At 41.0% G+C, this 12,678-nt stretch overlaps 1 protein-coding gene across 6 annotated transcripts in view; it reads left to right on the top strand.

The window, feature by feature from the left end:
* hmcn1 (hemicentin 1) overlaps positions 1-12,678 on the top strand; it is a 701,874-nt gene that overhangs the window by 546,728 nt on the left and 142,468 nt on the right. For all 6 annotated transcript variants that reach the window (XR_013579326.1, XR_013579325.1, XM_078561403.1 and 3 more), the window contains exons 62-65: positions 576-707; positions 2,093-2,242; positions 5,494-5,653; positions 8,219-8,343. Coding sequence is in view for 4 of the 6 variants with exons in the window: in XM_078561403.1 (XP_078417529.1) it covers positions 576-707; positions 2,093-2,242; positions 5,494-5,653; positions 8,219-8,343 (567 nt within the window). In the remaining 2 variants the exon portion in view is untranslated. The remainder of the gene's footprint in view (positions 1-575; positions 708-2,092; positions 2,243-5,493; positions 5,654-8,218; positions 8,344-12,678) is intronic.

Genomic DNA, 12,678 nt, shown 5'->3' with positions numbered 1-12,678 from the left:
ATGGTCCCGCAGTTGAATATTATGCTGATACTCACCATATGGACTTGCAAAGAAAGCATGTGCACTTGGATGAGGTATTTCATGGAAATGTGTGGAAGAACCAGCAGCCTGAAGTGAGCAGGGGATAAAGTTGTACAGCAGATGATGAATAAGATACATTGGGTGGAATTTTATGGTCCCACCGAAGTCAATAGACTTTTGAATAGCTTGCTACATTTTATGGCCCTGCTGCTGCCAAAATGGGGCCATAAAATTCCTGCCCATTGTCTTTGTCGCTATGCACATTTCACCGTGATGTCACTCATGAGTGGATGGATAATGTTTCTACAATGCAGTGCGGTGTCTAAATACAACTATAGCACAGGAAATGCACTGTCAGTCACATGTTTTTTGAGTGCCTCTTTTAAATGTCTTTTTAAATGTTGAGAAGCGTAATACAGGAAGAGGCATTGCAAATCTTGGCTATTTTCCTGTGCAGCAAGATAAACTTAAAGCTCCAAATTACTCTAAGTATCTGCCAGGAAAAACATGAAGTTATAATTTTGCACCTCTCAAGTGTTCTATTTCTCATACAGTCCCACCCAGTATTGAAGGTCTGGCAGAAGAAAAAATCAATGAGGTCATTAGCAACCCTGTTACTTTTGCATGTGATGCTACTGGCATTCCTCCACCTACATTAACATGGCTGAAGAACGGGAGGACCATTGGTAAGCTACTGCTACTGTTGCATTTGATTAAATATATAAAAAGGATATTTTTGCTTCCATCAAGCTGGATAGGTAATGCCCCCTAATGGTACAACTGGAAATACCAGCACAAATGTCATTTTCTAGATAAAAAGAAAAATCATTTTTGGTTATCGTGCAGGGGCGGGGGGGTTCTCACTTAATGCCGGTTAGTCAAGTAAATATCATAGAACCTGCAGATTTTATTTCATTCACATTTTGTAGTTTTTTATCTTATCTGTAAACTAAATAGTAAAATATTTACAATTATTAATTCTACACCGCAAGTTATAGTTGTAACGCTGTACTAAGTATTATGGTTGCAGTTAGCTGTACAGTTGGTTGTTTGGTGCTCAAGTGACACAACTGAGGTCAAAGGCTTAATGGAAGATTCTCACCTTATGTGAGTCACACTGCACCAGTGAAAAAAATAGATTATTCTGCTTCTTTGCCCCAGCTCTGGGTATGGTCCACTACCTGGCATATGCCTACCAATTTTGCTTAGACATATTCCTGAAGGGTCAGTCGTGTGACATGATCATGTGACACTTACCTGCAGTTTGCAAATGTTATTCAAATTTACCTTATAAAAATTGAGCCCCTGTAAATAAGTATCTTTGCTTGAGGTTTTGTATAAGATGCTCCAAGAATCATGACGCTGCCTGTGTGCAGGTGAAGGGAATAATTTCGCACAAACCACAGGTACCAAGGTCTGCTTTGCTGTCAGGTTGTTAGCAACAGTGCTTGAGCAATTTGTCATTTTTGGAGACTCCCAGACAACCCAGGAGAGTACCCAATGCAGATGCTGCACTAGCTCTCAAAAGACATTTCAGGATAAATCTGCATTAATGTACAATTAGTTGGATAGCACCGTACCTATACATATTGTTTGGTTTTGTCTGTTATGTTATATATTATGAAATTAAATGTCCAGAATGACATGCTTTGTACACTTCATTTCAAACTAATTTACCTTTTTTAGCTCTTATTTGTTTCTTGGTCACTTTTGTACAGATTGTTAATCTTTTCGTTGTATGTTTAGATATTCTGCACACTGCATTTGCAGTAAATAAAATAAATATTTTGGATTTAAATGGAATATGAATAGCAAGTTAAAATACAAGTTAAATCATTAATAATGTCACTAGTTATATATGTTTGAGGGGATACAGATGTTGTTTCCTTTTCCTTCAATGATAATCGGTTTCACAAGAACAATCAATTCACAACATTAATATACTATAAATATGAATTGTTGAATATTCATTTTTCAAATAATCCATTTTCCTAAGGCAATGGAAATGGATAACAGACTTTAACAAAAGAACCTGATAAAGAATTTGCTATTGTATTATTTTCTACTTCAGCAAATGCCGAGTCCTTAGAGATGCACATCCTGTCAGGAGGAAGCAAACTGCAAATTGCTCGTTCCCAGCTGGCAGACAGTGGAACTTATACCTGTGTGGCATCAAATGTGGAGGGAATGGCACGGAAGAACTACATCCTGACTATTCAAAGTGTGTATGAGCTTCCATATTTAGAATACTATTACTGTTGCTTTAAGAATATTGGGAGGTCATTGCCAACATTCCTTCCAGGCTGTGTGTAATCCACAATGTAATGTGCAGTGAATCGAACAGGCCATGCACAACCAACTTCCATTACAACATGGGCGCAAGTGTGACCGCACAGAAATTTTAGAGTTCACGGAATGCAACAAACAGGCTGTGCACCACAAAGAGAAATTAGCGGAAATATTGGTCATTGCATGCGTCTGGTTGCTATATCGGTAATCTACTTGTCTTGCTTGAATAAATAACGGGAAAGAATAAGTCAAAGCCAGTCGGTACAGGAGTCCAAAAAAAAGGTGCAAGAAATCCAATCTTCATGACTTGTAGCTTCTAGACGTTTCATTTATAAACATTTATGAATGATACTCAGTGAGATTTCACAATAAATATTAACCATGGGCAGAATTTTACGTCCCATGGGCGGGCACATGCCCAACCCGATCGGGTGTAAAATTGAGCAAAAAGATGTCGGGCGAGCGTCCCGACATCATTGTGCACTCACGCGATATTTCACTCAGCGGGCGCACGCAAAAGTCAGAAGCGCACCCGCCAACAATTAAGAGGATGATTGAGCCCATTAACGGCGCAATTGACTTTGATTTTTCATTGTTTGTCCAACCTTACGATTAGTGGGCAGGCAAATCAGCCAGGCAGCCTTTGCATTTTTCATCAAACCTCATCCAAGGACGGGATGAAATTTCCGTGATGAAATAAAATAAAAATAAATATCTGTGGACAGCATTTTATCAGCTATATGTTCAGACAATTGATTATGATGCATGGACGCTTTTTTCAGCTTTTAAAACTCTTTATTTTAGCTTTTTCATGTCTCCAGCTCCCTGAGGCAGCTGCCTGCCTTCGGGGAGGTTTCTCACAGTGCTCACCCATGCCCGCGGAAACGTCATCGCCTGCCCTCTTCCCACCCCCACCCCAGCAGCGCTGAGCTTTTCAGCACGCTTTTCACACTGGCTGGTCGTTAATTGGCCAGCCAGTGTGAAATCATGGGCGGGTGCCCGCTTCCTGTCTGGGCCCGGGCCCACCGATCGGGCATGCCCGGCAAAGGTAAAATTCAGGCCTATGGCTTTCCCTATTGTAGTATTCACAAGACTGAAGCTGTCCTTTTTGGCACTGCACACCCTTGCCCCCAATTTCATCCTATTTCCTCTCCAGTCTGAACCAGGCAGTTCACAATCACTAACATCAGGCTGAATCTCAAATCCTATATCCTATTCACTCCCAAGATCTATTATTTCAGCCTCTGTAACATCGCCTGACTTCCCTTTACCTCACAACCACTGCTGAAACCCTCACCTATGTTTTTATTATTTCTAGGGCTAACTTCTCCAATGCTCTTCTTACTAACCTCCCAAGCTCCATCTTTATAAACTCTTAACCAATCCAGAATGATCCTGCCCACACCATTTCCTGCATTCTTCCACTCCTTTATCTCCACAGTCACTAACTTCCACTCATTCCCCAAGCAGTGTTCATTGCCGGGAGCGAGTGCGGGCTGGAGTTGGACTAGCCAACTCGGGAAAGAGGTCGGAGGAGGCCACAGGGGCTGCCGGATGCAGAGGCGGGCTGTTTAAAAGGACTGCGTTGATGCTGTGGAACTCCATCCCAGTTAAAATAAAAACATAAAGGCCATGACACCCCCTCACCCCCTACACACTCCCCATGCCCTATCCATGCCACCTCACGCACCCAACCACCCCCTATAGCCCCTCATGACTCCAAACCAAGATAAGGCACCCCAAACAACTTCTATTAGCCCCACATGCCCCCCATGCCAAGGTAAGGCCCCCTCACTCACTCCCTATGGCCCATCATGTCCCCCCACGCAAGCTGTGGCATTTTCATGTCCATTCACCCACTATACACTGTATTGAAGCAATGAACAAGAGAGAATCCAACCATCACCCCTTGATGTTCAATGACATTACCATCACTGAATCTCCCACTATCAACATCCTGGGGGGTTACCACTGACCAGAAACTGAACTGGACTAGCCATATAAATACTGTGGCTACAAGAGCAGGTCAGAAGCTAGGAATCCTATGGCGAGTAACTCACCTCCTGACTCCCCAAAGCCTGTCCACCATCTACAAGGCACAAGTCAGGAGTTTGATGGAATATTCTCCACTTGCCTGGATGAGTACAGCTCCAACAACACTCAAGAAGCTTGACACCATCCAGGACAAAACAGCCCGCTTGATCGGCGCCCCATCCACAAACATTCACCCCCTCCACCACCAACATATAGTGGCAGCAGTGTGTACCATCTACAAGATGCGCTGCAGGAACTCACCACGCCTCCTTAGACAGCACCTTCCAAACCCATGACCACTACCATCTGGAAGGACAAGGGCAGCAGATAGATGGGAACTCCACCACCTGGAAGTTCCCCTCCAAGTCACTCACCATCCTGACTTGACAATATATCACCGTTCCTTTACTATCATTGGGCCAAAATCCTGGAACTCCCTCCCTAACAACACTGTGGGTGTACCTACACCATATGGACTGCAGCTGTTCAAGAAGGCAGCTCACCACTACCTTCTCAAGGGCAATTAGGGATGGCCTCACCAGCAATACCCACATACCATGAATGAATTTTTTAAAATTGAAAGCTGTGTTAGACCAATTGTTTACTATCGTGAAAGGTTCAAGTAAGAGGTGACAACAGTTATAAATGGAGTCCAACAGATCTTTTGTACCAAAAAGTAATTGACCTAGGTAAATTTATCAAGGAAAGTTGCTGAAGAGTTAGAATCAATGAGGTCAAGAGGTAACTGGATGCATTACTGTAAAGAGAATAAATTTAGGGATATGGTAAGAAGCAAGTATGTGGCCAGAGAAGTTGAAATCTAGCAAAAAGCAACAGATTTCTGGGGCATTAAGACCTTTTCCTGTTTTAGAAACCATCTTATTTTTATACGAAAACAAAATACTTTGAATGCTAGAAATCTGGAATAAAAAGAGAAAACGCTGGAAATACTCAGCAGCTCTGATTGTATCTATGTAGAGAGCAACAAAGTTAACTTTTCAGGTCAATGACACATTGTCAAACAAAAGGTGATCAAGTTGTAACTTTATTGTCATACACTTTGCTTTAAAGAGTTATTAAGATAAATTTCTGGGCATCTAGTTCTTTATAGAGTGACTTGTTAAGAATGATGGATGTTTGCTGTTACAGTCCCTCCTAATATATTTGGTGCGGAGATGCCCAGCGAAGTCAGTGTTCTACTAGGTGAAAATGTGAAACTGGTTTGCGCAGCTGATGGTATTCCCAGACCTTCAATACAGTGGCTCAAAGATGGGAAACCCCTTAATGCTGCTGATGATAAACGATTGAGGTAAATTTGGATCAATAACTTTTGTTTTGTAAGTTTCAAAGTCATATGGAGGAAGTTGTCAAAATCTTTCACATGCAGTTTTTGTCTGAGCATGTAACATAACCTCTTAATTCCCATAGCAGATCATTCCCCCCTCACCAAGTAAAGGTTTTGTTTTGCAGCTCTCTTGTTTTCTTTGCTTTCCATTCATTTACTTCTGTCCCTCCTGTTCAAATGACAGCATTTAAAAATGGAGTGGAACTTTTCTCCATTTTGAGTTTTGGAGTAGCAGCATGCAATCCAAATTAAACATAGCACACTGAGGCACAAATATAGCTAAAGCTTCCTTTTAGCCTATACTGATGAATAACCTCAATGTCAACCTCAGAACAGACCATGGAAACATGGAAAATTTACGATGCAGAAAGACACCATTTGGTCCATTGTGTCTGTGCCGATCAAAAAAGAGCTGTCCAGCCTAATCCCACTTTCCACTTCTTGATCTGTAGCCCTGTAGGTAAGCACTTCAAGTGCATATCCACACATTTTTTAAGTGTGATGTCTCTACCATCCTTTGGGTGAATAGTTTTCATCTCAGCTCCCCTCCCTGGTAAGTACTTTAATTCTATGGCCCTTGGTTATTAACTTCTCTGCTAAGGAAATAATCCTTCCTATCCCCTCTATTTAGGCCCCCCATAATTTTATACACCTTAATAACTTCATCATCCTCCAAAGAAAACAACCTATCTAGTCTGTCCTCATAGCTAAAATTCTCTATTCCTGGAAACATCCTCGTGAATCTCCTCTGTACCCCATCAAGTGGGATCACATCCTTCCTGTAATGTGGTGACCAAAATTGTACTCAGTACTCAAGCTGTGGCATCGCATAACCTCCTCATTCTTGTATTCTATGCCACAACTACTAAAGGAAAGTCTCTTGTATGCCTTCTTGACTGTCTTATTTACCTGTCCTGCTATTTTCAGGGATCTGTGGACACATACTCCAAGGTCCCTCTGTTCCTCTACACTTCGCAGAATCCTACCATTTGTTATGTATTCCTTTGCCTTTATTCCCCTCCCTAAATGCAATACCTCACACTTCTCTGGATTGAATTCCAAGTGGTACTTTTCTGACCACTAATATCTTCCTGCAGTCTATAGCTTTCTTCCTCATTGTCAAACACATGACCAATTTTGTATCATCCGGAAACTTCTTACGCATGCCCCTTACATTTAATTATAAATCATTGATAAATACGACAAAAAGCAAGGGGCTAAGTTCTGAGCTCTGCGGCACCCCACTGGAAACTATTTTCCAGTCACAAAAACATGTGTCATCCATTCCTCTTTGCTCCTGCTACTGAGCCAATTTTGTATCCAACTTGCCACTTTCCCTTGGATCCTGTAGGTTGTTACTTTTCTGACCAGTCTTTATGTGGGACCATGTCAAAAGCCTTACTAAAATCCATGCAAACATGCTTGCCTCCTTGGTCTTCCTTGTTACCTCCTCAAAAAATTCAGTTTATTTACTCAGACAAGACATTCCCCTCATAAATCTATGCTGACTGTCCTTGATTAATCCAAGCCTTTCTAAATGACAATTCATACTGTCCCTCGAATGTTTTGCAATAATTTGCCCACTACTGAGGCTAGGCTGACTAGCCTGTACTTATTCAACCTATCCATTCCTCCCTTTTCAAACAATGGTACAACATTAAACAGTTCTCCAGTCCACATCCCTAGGCAGAGAGGATTAGAAAATGATGGTCAGAGCCTCTGCCATTTCCTTCTTTCTTGGAAGCCTGGGAGATGTTTAATCCAAGCCTGGCAATTTATCCACTTTCAAAGATGCTAATCCCCTTCAGATTTCCCCTCTCATTACGTTTGTCATCCAACATTTCACACTTTCCATTAACTACAATGTTTCCAGTGTCTCCCTCTTTTGTAAAGGCACATACAAACTATTGATTAAAAACTACGCCCGTACCTTCCACCTCCACACGCAAGTTATCTAATCTGGCCTAATCTTTCCATAGCTATAACACAGTAATGGTGTAAAGTTTCATCGCACATGGCAGCTGCGATGTCTCAGTATGTCTGTCAATTTGCTGTCAACTGTTGCTTAAGTAGTACTGTGAATTGATGGCAACTAGGAACTAAGTAATACTATAGCCAAACTCATTTTACATGGGGTGACTTTCACCTCATCATTGGAAAATATTTTGTACATTTCTATTAATGCATGTTGTATGTAGTAAAATAAATGTAACAATTACTCCTGATTAATACCTAAAATGGTGCAGTGGACCTATTCATGTAATCCTTATGAACCTGAGATACATTTCAATTTTGCTTTTCACTAGATTTTGACCAGGACAGTTTTCTGTAAAATATTGTGGGCTAGATTTTCTGCCGCTATGTGTTCTCCCAATATCCTGCCATAAGTCTAGCAGAAACCCAAGGAAAAGATGTAAACAGCTGCTGATGCTATTCCACCACTGTTATGCAGAAATCTTTTGCTGTATCTCTTGTTTGTTTCATTGAAGAAAAACATGTTATGTTTTATATATTTGTTGTGGCTCTTAGAGTAAGTCCAGATGGTAGCACTCTCCAAATTAATGGCACAGTGACTACAGACGTTGGTAAATATACTTGTGTAGCCACCAATTCTGCTGGTGAGGAAGATCGGATTTTCAACCTCAATGTTTATGGTGAGTACAACCAAATAGCTTTGTCAACTCAGAACTTTTCTCCAGCTCTATTGGTCCTGACTTTAACTACAGAACAAAAATGACAGTAACAGAGGAGGCAAGGTTCCAGATACCTAAGTGGTTAAATACATTATGTGTTGAGGCAAGCAAGCCATTCAAAAGAACCCAAGCTCAATACCTGGTCTGAGTTGAATGACGTGAACTCAGTCAGGATGATAGTTGAGATCCTGCAATTAGCCTCAGTTTCCCCAGACCACAGAGGGTGAAAATCCAAAGAAAATATTTCTATTTATATAGTATCTTATCACATCACTCCTAACATCACCAAATACCTACAAATGCAACAACTGTTACTGTAGGCTAAAACAGCTGCTATTTTATATGCAGTATGATCTTTCAAACAACTTGCAATTTTGATTGAGGAAAAAACCTTTGCCAGGGCATTGAAAAAGAAACTAATCTATTCCTTGACTAATGCAAAGGGATACCATCCATCATAACCAATTGAACAAGCAGACAAGACTTGTTTAAAGAACCATCTGAAAAACAACATCTTGGAATACTATTCCAGTACTACACTCAACTACAAGCCCAGTTTATCTGCTAAAGTCCTGAAGTGGCGTTTGAATATCACTGTTACGGGATAAAACTCCCAACTGAGCAGTGTTGACATTTGAGCCAAGATCCTTAAAAAAATTCTGATTACCATCCAGTGACCTCTGCTGGAAAATGTGTAGGTGGACAGGGTGAAAGCAAAATACTGCGGATGCTGGAAACCTGAAATAAAAACAGAAAATGCTGAAAAAACTCAGCAGGCATGGCAGCATCTGTGGAGAGAAAAACAGAGTTAACATTTCAAGTCCATATGACCCTTCTTCAGAAGTCATATGGATTCGAAACGTTAACTCTGTTAATCGCTTCACAGATGCTACCAGACCTGTTGAGTTTTTCCAGCATTTTCTGTTTTTATTTTATATTATATATTGTATCTTATACATGTAGACAGGATTGGTTTTGGCCTTGGCCACATTGCCCCCCTCCCCCAACTCCACCCTGCTCCGTGCTGCCTGCCTCCCACACCACCACCCCCCCACCCCAACTCCCCCCATCAACTCCCAAATAGTCAAATGACCTGCAACAATTTGCTGACAAAGTTCACCTGCATAATTCTCACTTGCATAATGCACCAGGATGCCACCAACATGCACAGGACCAAAGGTAAGCATGCATTGATACCTAAAGGAGAGGAGGAAAGACAACTGGAACATATAAATATAAGATTTAAAATTAATCCTGTAGCTAGGAAGAAATTAAAAAGCAAGATTTCAAAGTCAGTAATCTCAGGATTACTCCCAGTGGCATGTGCTAGTGAGTACAGAATTGGGAGGATAGAGCAAATGAAGATGTGGCTGGAGGGATGGTGCAAGAGGGAGGCATTGGGACCAGTTCTGGGGCAGGTGAGACCTGTACAAGGAGAAAGGTTACACCTTAATAGGACTGGCACCAATATCCTCACAGGGAGATGCTGTTCGGGAGGATTTAAACTAGTTTGAAAGCGGGTTGGGAACCTGAAATGGAATTCAGATAAGAGAGCTGGTAATGGTAGGAAGAAAGGTAGTAAGTGAAATTGGAAGAGAGCCAGAAACAAAGGTCAACATCAAATAGGGTCAAAGTACAGAAAATGTTAAAAAGGCAGAATTAAAGGCATTCTATCTAATGCATGCAGCATTTGCAACAAGATAGATGAATTGACAGCGTAAATGGAAGTAAACGGGTAGGATCTAATTGCCACTATGGAGATGTGGTTGCAGGGTGGCCAAAGCTAGGAATTGAATATTCAAGGGCATTTACGAAGGATAGGCATAAAGAGAAAGGATGTCGGATAGCGTTGTTAATTGAGGATGAGATCAGTACATTGATGCTAGATGATCTTAGCTCAGAAGATCAAGATGTAAAATGAGTTTGCGTGATGCTAAGAAACTGCAAGGGGCTGCAAACATTGGTGGGAGTTGTTTATAAGCTACCAAACAGTGGTGGTGATGTAGGGCACAATATAAGTCAGGAAATTAGAGGTGCATGTAAAAAGGACAATACAATAATCATGGGGGACTTCAACCTACAATTAGACTGGGTAAACCTAATTAGCACTAATGCTGTGGAGGGCAAATTCCAGGAATGTATACTAGATGGAGTGGGCTACAAGGGAGTGGGCTATTTTAGATCTAGTATCGTGCAGTGAGAAAGGGCTGATTAATAATCTCACTCTAAAGGAGTCTTTAGGGAAGAATGACCATAATATGATTGAATTTTATATTAAGTTTGAGAGTGATATATTTCAATCTGAAACTAGGGTCTTGAATCTAAACGAAGGAAACTATGAAGATATGAGGGGCAAGTTGGCTGTGGTAGATTGGGAAACTACATTTAAAGGTATGACGGTAGATAGGCAATGGCTAGCATTTAAGAATTAATTACATGGTTTACAACAAATATGCATTCCTTTAAGGCACAAAAACCCAACAGGAAAAGTTATCCAACCGTGGCTAACAAGAAGTTAAAGATCATATTAAATCAAACGAAGAGGCTTAAAAGGTTGCCCAAAAAAAGTAGCAAGCCTGAGGAAGTATTATAGAATTCAGCAAAGGAGGACCAAGAAACTGATAAAGAAAGGGAATATAGAAAATGAAAGTAAACTAGCAAGAAACATAAAAATAGACTGTAAAAGCTTCTATAGGTATGTAAAAAGGAAAATATTAGCAAGGACAAATGTGGGCCCATTACAGGCAGAGACAGGAGAATTTATAATGCAGAATAAGGAAATGACAGATAAACTAAATAAATACTTTGTGTCGGTCTTCACCGAGGAAGATACAGAAAATTTTCCAAAAATACTAGAGAATCAAGGAACTGGCAAGAATGAGGAACTGAAAGAAATTAGTGTTAGTATAAAAATAGTACTGGAGAAATGAATGGGACTGAAAGTTGATAAGTCCCCTGGACGTGATGATCTACATCACAGAATGTTGGAAGAGGTGGCTATAGTGATAGTGGATACATTGATGGTCATCTTTCAAAATTCTATAGATTCTGGAACAGTTCCCACAGATTGGAATGTGGCAAATATAACTACAGACCTGTTATCTTGGCATCAATAGTAGGGCAAATACTAGAATCTATTATAAAGGATGTGATAACAGGGTAATTAGAGAATAATAATAGGATTGGGCAAAGTCAACATGGATTTATGAAAGGGAAATTGTGTTTGACAAACCTGTTGGAGTTCTTTGAGGATATAACTAGCAGAATAGATAAGGGGGAACTAGTGGATGTGGTGTATTTGGATTTTCAGAAAGCTTTCAATAAGGTCCCACACAAGAGGGTAGTAAACAAAATTAAAGCAAATGGATTGGAGGTAATATACTGACATGGATTGAGAATTGGCTAATGAACAGAAAACAGCGAGTAGGAATAAACAGGTCATTCTCCGGTTGGCGGGCTGTGACTAGTGGGGTGCCACAAGGATCAGTGCTTGGGCCCCAGCTATTTACAATCTATATCAATGATTTGGATGTGGGGGCTAAATGTAATATTTCCTAGTTTGCTGATGACACAAAACTAGGTGGGAATGTGAGTTGTGAGGAGGATGCAACAAGGCTTCAAGGGGATATAAACAGGCTAGGTGAGTGGGCAAGAGCATGGCAGATGGAATATAACGTGGAAAAATGTGAAGTTATCCACTTAGGTAGGAAAATCAGAAATTCGGAGCATTTCTTAAATGGTGAAAGTTTAGGAAGTGTTGATATCCAAAGGGACCTGGGTGGCCTTGTTCGTAAGTCACTGAAAGCTAACATGCAGATTCAGCAGCAATTAGGGAGGCAAATGGTATGTTGGCGTTTATTGCAAGAGGATTTGAGTACAGGAATAAAGATATTTTGCTGCAATTATATAGAGCCTTGGTGAGACGGCACCTGGAGTATTGTGTACAGTTTTGGTCTCCTTACCTAAGAAAGGATATATTTGTCATAGAGGGAGTGCAACAAAGGTTCATCGGACTGATGCTTGGGATCACGGGATTGTCCTATGAGGAGGGATTGAGGAGACTGGACCTGTATTCTCTAGAATTTAGGAGGATGAGAGGTGACCTCTTTGAGACGTGCAAAATTCTTACAGGGCTCGACGGGGTAGATGCAGGAAGGATGTTCCCCCTGGCTATTGGGCCTAGAACCAGGGGACACAGTGTCAGAATAAGGGGTAGGCCATTTAGGACAGAGATGACGAGGAATTTCTTCACTCAGAGGGTGGTGAATCTTTGGAATTCTCTACCCCAAAGGGTTG

Source organism: Cetorhinus maximus, chromosome 17 (genome assembly GCF_964194155.1).
Source record: "Cetorhinus maximus chromosome 17, sCetMax3.hap1.1, whole genome shotgun sequence".
In the NCBI taxonomy this organism is placed as follows: Eukaryota; Metazoa; Chordata; class Chondrichthyes; order Lamniformes; family Cetorhinidae; genus Cetorhinus; species Cetorhinus maximus.
Note: the sequence above shows the minus strand (reverse complement) of the source record. Positions and strands in the feature narration are given on the sequence as shown.